The 7,067-nt window shown below is 40.1% G+C and overlaps 1 protein-coding gene across 3 annotated transcripts in view; it reads right to left on the bottom strand.

Annotated features, from left to right (window-relative positions):
* zgc:158403 (tetratricopeptide repeat protein 39A) overlaps positions 1–7,067 on the bottom strand; it is a 27,518-nt gene that overhangs the window by 16,679 nt on the left and 3,772 nt on the right. For 2 of the 3 annotated variants that reach the window (XR_004335402.1, XM_032538000.1), the window contains exons 5-13: positions 5,498–5,565; positions 5,229–5,293; positions 4,385–4,484; positions 4,100–4,165; positions 3,907–4,018; positions 3,718–3,785; positions 2,200–2,259; positions 1,216–1,377; positions 995–1,086 (exon numbers count right to left, since the gene is read on the bottom strand). Coding sequence is in view for 2 of the 3 variants with exons in the window: in XM_032538000.1 (XP_032393891.1) it covers positions 995–1,086; positions 1,216–1,377; positions 2,200–2,259; positions 3,718–3,785; positions 3,907–4,018; positions 4,100–4,165; positions 4,385–4,484; positions 5,229–5,293; positions 5,498–5,565 (793 nt within the window). In the remaining variant the exon portion in view is untranslated. The remainder of the gene's footprint in view (positions 1–994; positions 1,087–1,215; positions 1,378–2,199; positions 2,260–3,717; positions 3,786–3,906; positions 4,019–4,099; positions 4,166–4,384; positions 4,485–5,228; positions 5,294–5,497; positions 5,566–7,067) is intronic. The other variant, XM_032538001.1, reaches the window with a different exon arrangement.

Here is a 7,067-nt window from a genome sequence, read left to right as displayed (position 1 = left end):
CTCAGCACAATGGGTCGTTCCAGACATAAAAAAAAACTTAAAAACTTGATTGGCGAGGGGAAAATAGATAAAGAAGTGCAGAAACGAATAGGTTGCTCAGCCAAAATGATTTCAAATGCCTTGAAATGGCATTATTCTGAACACAACTGGACCTCTAGCATTAGCTGGTAACTTAGGGGAAAGTTTGCAGATTTTCTGTACTGCTGTACATGCAGATGAATGGCGCCAGTTGCCCGCCGTTTAATCTCCACTGGATGACTCAATTAGGAGGGGTTGACAATCGGAAATGACGGACAAACTCGAGGCTTCATAACGGTAGTCCACAAACAAAGGGTTGACACCAGTGATGCTATGTCCACTACTTTCACAGTGTATGGTATTCACACGTCCAGCACACATGGAGCAATGTTTTCATTTGGACTCGTGCTTCTCCCCACCTGATGAATTTAAGTCCAATATTAACTCTCTTTTAGCTCTGTTTTTGTTCTGCACCAACTACAGAGGGAACTATCAATGCCCCACTATGTTCACCAGCTAGTCTCTAACTTTTGTTTGTGCCGTTTGGTGCTTTGCCGGTAGTGTACGATGGGTTCATCCGAGCTTTCTCACTAAAAACAGTTGCATGAAACCAAGCTGATGAGCAGGGAAAGTAAACCAGAACGGTTACGTTTTGAGTCGTGAAGACGTTTAAGTCGTCCACGTACGGGCGAAACTTTGTGACAACACATCTAATTTCAAGGCCAAATGTGGTTCAATATGCAGAGTTTTTAGTGAGGTAATAAACTTTTCAGTGGAAAAACTAGATCAGACACAAATTATTATTCAAAGCAAGAATATTCAAAGAGTATTTTTATAGGTCTCAAAATACAGGGGACCTTTAACAACTTAGTTACATCCTGAAGTGTTGGTATGTCTATGTTGTTGAGTAAGTGAGTGAATATGCGGTGTATGTTTCTGAGATAAATCATGGAGCAATTGCAGTGTGTGTATTTACCTAAAGAGCTCGACCTCGTCCTCCCCAAAAGGCCTGGCCTCATCTTTAGCCAGCATGCTGAGGTAAGCAGCTTTCATGTAAACATACATGGCCTAGCAGTGAGAAACAAAGCAAGCATTCACAAATTTTGGCTTTCGACAAGATCAACGCACAGCTTTCTTTTGAGAGATCATCCAACTAAATTCCCACTGCTCTCCTCTGGCCCGTCTGGTGTTCTGTACCTTGGACCAGCGGCTCTCCTGGCTCAGCAGGTCTGCGTAGAAGTACGCCATCTTCCACGCTCGCTTGTAGGTGAAGCACCACATCAGCTCCCAGTAGCACATGTGGTGGAACTGCTTCCACACCTGCTGGGCCTTGCAGCCATCTTCAAAGAGTGCCACCGCCTGGTAGATCAGTGACATTACATCATATAGAACATTAACAAGGCTATGCAACAGTCACGCCAGGGGCGGAGCGAGGGGGTGGCTTCTGGAGCTTCAGCCCTGAATGTTTTCTCAAAATCCCCTTCTCTTACATGTTTTAAAAATAACTTTATGCCATATCCCCTCAGTCTCTTTGTCTGGACTGGCAAATCAATAGAGCAGAAGTTATATATTAATGAAAATTACTCCTTCTGTTCAAAATGCTGTTTACGCCAAATTCCTATCCTACCTATGTAATGTAATTTAAAAATAAAAACATCAGACAGAATTAATCATCTTCAACATCAGCTGTGTTCAGGTTTTGGAATGATGAAGACAGTTGGAGAACAATTAGATACAAAATTGGATCTTGGCTCTTCCAAATGATCCTTTTCCTTGGCAACTATCATGTTTTTCCCAAGTGATGTACAGATTTTATGACATTCTATCATCCAATGGCTTGAAACTAGTGCATACAGCTGCCGTAACTTATGCATACCCCCAGTTTGGCCTGAGCCCTGAAGGTTTACAACGTCTGGCTCCGCCCATCAGGGACGCTGCTTTGGAGGAATCTTGTGTATTAAATATTAACATTGGTTGCTGGTCTTTTGCTAGCTCAGGGGCTAAAACTTGTGTTGATATTACCAGAAATGTTCATGCTTCACTCACTCTCAAGATAGTGTGCAATCGCTTATGATAATCTGACAAAAAATCCTCTATTAAAGAGATTAAATGTACAGGAAATATAACATCATTCAACATTCTTCCATGCCATGCCACTGACACATTTCATTAAAAACACACCTCATCGATGTTCCCCCTGATCTCTTCAGTCCTGCCTGCAAAGAAGAGGAATATTGCTCCCTAGACAGAAGAAAAAAACAGATTTCAGCCTCCAGTGTTGATCAGTATGTCAATCTGGTGTGTGTGTTAACTTCTCCTCTATCTGCTAGCAGACCTCTTGTCTAGCAATTACTCTTAACAATGTTTAACCGAGACATTTCCATTCTGGGTCGGTACACATTGTGTCAGAGCTTTGAGTTTGTTCTCTGGGATGGGCAGGCATGTAGGGAAAAGGTGGAGTGGAGACAGGTATTATGAATTCAAAAGAATGTGAGTCAGGTGGAGTGGAAGGTGTGTGAGTTCACGTAAAAGGAAGGAAAGAGGATGTAAGGATGCAGAAGGGGCTGCGTGAGAGGAAGGTGGAGTGAGTATCAGATGAAGGTAATCAGGGTGGGGAGGATTCTGAGTGTGTGACTGGACCGTAGAAAGAAGAAAGAAAACATATGAGTTGAAGGAGGGAGTTAGAAAGAGCTGCCATACAGTAAGATGAAAACACGGTGTAAAAGGATCCATCTAATCTATCTAAAAATAGAAAGTTTAAAAGGGCAATGACGTGAAAAAGTTGAATTCATTCCAAATTCATTACCAATAAAGGATCATTCCGTTTTATTTATTCATTTTTTGCTTTTTGCCGACTTCTTTCTATCAATTGTGACTTTGTACTCATTTTACCACTCAAGCTAATTGCTGATATGTCAAACTAAAAATTGAAATAAAAGTGGTTTTCAGATACTCTTAACCGTTTAAATTATCCCTCTTTTCTCAAAGAAACTGTATGCAGCCATAAAAAGGGCAGATTTGGTAATTCAAAGTTGCACAGTCTGACTTCTTTTAATTCGTGGTTGCCACCTTCTTACTTTGGTAAGTACAATGTCATCAATGTCTATCATTTACTAATAGAAATGATGGCCAAAACTACAAAAATGAGATGAAAAAAGTCAACCTTTAAAAAAAAAAAAAAAAAGGAAAAAAAAAAAAAGAATTATCCTTTAGAAATCTAGTCCTACAGTTATTTATTACTGCACTGCCTTAAAATTGGGGCATTTAATTAGACACATTTAAAAAAGAACAAGAGTGATATCATTACATTCATTCATACATACATACAGTACACATACAGACATACACACCTGGACTTAAATTCACACCTGGTCACTTCATCACTTTAACACTGGACTCAACACTGACACTTTAATAATAATTGATGGTCTTTTCTTTGTTCATTTGACAAATGTTATTATTGTTGTTATTATTATTATTGTTATTTTGTTGTCTGGATACTGTCTTTTTTTAATCTATTTTTTTATTTCTTTTTTCTTGCTAAAACTGCTGCTGGAATTTTGAATTTCCTCGAGGGAGTCATCCCAAAAGGATTAATAAAGAGAAGTCTAAGTCTAAGTCTATCCTGTACTTTAAGCTCTTCAGAACCTTCTAGAAAGTGATGCACCCTGGAAGCAGATGATCCTTGTTGCCACTTACCCGCGGGTAGCGGAGACGAAAAGGCTTCAGCAGCCTTTCAGCTTCAGTCACGTCTCCCTCGCCCGTACCTGAGAGGACAGAACGGAGATACAATACATATGAAACATCGTACCGACATTTTCAATAACAGGATATTATCACACGATCAGAATCCTCTGACTCTCCGATGCTTTGGAGGGGGTACAGCACTACCTAGGATGAACGTGAGAAAGGTGTAGTAGCAGAGCACGAGCAGAGCGCACAGCATGGAGCGCAGATTCATCCCCGTCGCACCGCCATGCAGCAGAGACAGACCGAACTCCTACAACAGAACCACACACGCAGAAAACATCCATGAGTGTGTCAGTTAATGCATAGTGCAGCAAATGTGTATATATCACACCTTGTCTCCAGAGAAGCCCGCAAACTCTAAAACTTTGAGTATCCGTGGAGGAAATAGAGAGAGTGTCTGTGAATAAAGAAGACCTGATGAACTGTAGGGTAGGAACACGATTACACACACACACACACACACACACACACACACACACACACACACACACACACACACAACAAACACACACACACAACACAAACACACACACACACACACACACACACACACACACACACACACACACACACTTATAGTCAAACGATGGTGTTTGGGGCTACTTTTGTGACGTACCAGATTAAACGCCCCTATTCCAAATGATATTCCTCCCTCTAAGTGAACGTGGCTGGGTCCTTTGAGACAGTTGTGAGATTGAATGAAGGAATGCAGTTCTCTGGATGAAAAAAAAAATGCATTTATGTCAATTTTTTGTTTACAACACAGCACAGCATAATGACCTAATACTGTATAGCAGTGATCTTTAACAGGGGGTCCGTGACCCCTAGGGGGACCTCAGAGTCAGAATCAAACCCAAGCCGCAGCCAAGGTTTGAGCCTACATAGGAAGAGCCGTACGCCCCCTACATAATGACATTTGACTAAACAAAAAAAACAAAACATCTAACTTAAAAGGTTTCTCCAGTTATTTACTGTTGCACTTTCACATAGAAATTGTGTAAGATACAGATTTAAAAAAAGAAAGAATGATCAAAATCTGTGCAGCAGAGGCCAAAATATCTATATCTTTCATGCTCCAAAAACACTTGTTCCTGCATTTCCCATAATGCAAATCAATAGCATCTTTTAAGAACCTCCCTGCCTGATACTCCACATGCCCAGTTTGTAGAGACTTTCTGTTACCGAACCAAGTCTCCAAATCTAAAATGAGATGAGCCTGATGATGTCACTATGACATCGTCAGGGCTATTTTTTTTTAGACAGTTTAAAGAGTTTTCTCCAAAACTACCGAAGGCAAAACTGGTGGAGTGCCTCTTTAAATAAACTTACAAATACATTTTGCAATTGCGAGAAGAGTGGGGAATAAATATTGAGATGATGTATACAGCCTTTTCACTCAATAAAATCAAACACAACTGACTTTTACTAATTATACACGTTGTTTCTCTCTCATTACTTACTTGTAAATTAGGTAACTGTTTCGTACTTTGATCCCTCCTTTGATAAAACTCACCATGTTCTCATCCTGCAAAAAAAACAAGGGAATGGCTAAATTAAATTGAGGTGCTTAGATTATCATTCAACAAATAAAAAAGTGGTATGTTTGTTCCATATATTTGCTGGACACTTCCTAAATAAACCGTCTTGATCATGTGGAAACTGTGGTGTAAGATATACAGATATTTGCAGTTCATTTCTACGTTTAAAAAATGGGATTAGCCTACTGCACCTGTAGGAAGGTGAGAGCGGCTCTTTGGAGTTGGCACTCTGCATAACACACTTCGGCGTGGAGCTGCACTGCAAAAAGACATGCATAAACATGACACATGAAATAATATATAACAGGGATCAAACTCAACAAGCAATAAAGCATCAAATTGTTTCACTGCTACCTCATCAGTCGCTCATAGCAAATAATACGGGAAGACCATGTTTAAGTATGTTTTAGCTGCATGGCCTTTGGGATGCTCCACTCGTGTATTTTAATGCTTGCTTTAATGTCTGTAAAGATGAGTGCTAACAACAGTTGTCAGGGACATTAAACGTTACTGCCACATTAGAGTTGGAGATGTTGAAGTCATGCAACCGTGGTGTAGTTTGTTCATAGCCTTGTGTTAGCTTTTTACTTCCAAATATTGCATTTAAGCTCCAAAAGTCATAAAACTGGTGTTCATCTGTGAATAGATTGCTGAACATTTGTTTAAGTATCATTAACTTGTTTACCCCGGGGCTTATTTTCTGCAATCAAACCTTATCCCCCAGGGACCACTCCTCTTTATTTCCAGTCAGTCGGTTGGTTAAACACTTTTGGCTGAGACTAAAATCTCAACCACTAATACGTGTGAAGCCACAAAACTTTGTACAGACATTCGTGTCCCTCCTTACAAGGAATTGTAATTATTTGGTGATCTCTGACAGTTTATTTAGCAACATAATAATTTCAAAGGTCTTTACTTTTGCAATGCTTTGGTTTATGACCAAATATCTGCATTCTAACAACATTCATGCTAATTAGCAAATGTTAACATGCTACCATACTCAGACAAGCTTGTTTTAAATACTGGAGCACCACAGGGCTGCGTGTTGTCACCCCTGTTATTTTGCAATTACATTAATGACAGTAGACAGCAGCAATGTTAATCTACTTAAATATGACATGGCTTTGGTTGGACTTCTCACAGAAAATAATGCCGCACAAAAGAAAGCTTACTTCAGCCAGGTCACTTTACTGGAGGACTGGTGTCAGACCTCTCATTTGGAAATGAACGTGGCAAAAACAAAAGAACTTATTATACAAACAAAACCGAGAGAGACCGGTAACATCACCCCTGTTGTACTGTGGGAGTTGTGGGACGTTTCAATTACAATCATAGATCTTACCTTAAGTTTTAATGCAAACTCAGAGAGTGTTTTTAAAAGAGCCAACCAGCGCCTGTTTCTAATCAGGAAACTGAGGAGCTTCAACACATACCTCGAGGTGGCATACAGGGGCCTGGTAGAACGTTTTTTACTGTTTAAAGTGTTCATTTTCAGGTTCATAACTGTATTCGTAGAAAGTACCAGAATAGGTTTTTTCACCCTGTGTGTGAAGCTCTCTGTTTTAGCTACAGACTGAGGCATCTCCCTTCTGTTCCATCTTTGTTGTGAGTCGCAAATGAGTATTAACTAGGTAAGGAAAACTAGCCAGCCAGAAGCAGAGTAGGAGGGTGTGCTATGCTAGCAGCTAGGCGAGCAGTATAACGTGTGTTACAAAGTGATGCATGTTGGTCATTGAAGTAAAGGCTGGACTACAACAGAGC

The sequence above is a fragment of the Etheostoma spectabile genome, chromosome 15 (genome assembly GCF_008692095.1).
Source record: "Etheostoma spectabile isolate EspeVRDwgs_2016 chromosome 15, UIUC_Espe_1.0, whole genome shotgun sequence".
Lineage (NCBI taxonomy): Eukaryota > Metazoa > Chordata > Actinopteri > Perciformes > Percidae > Etheostoma > Etheostoma spectabile.
The sequence above is the reverse complement of the archived record's forward strand: the minus strand, read 5'-3'. Positions and strand labels throughout refer to the sequence as shown.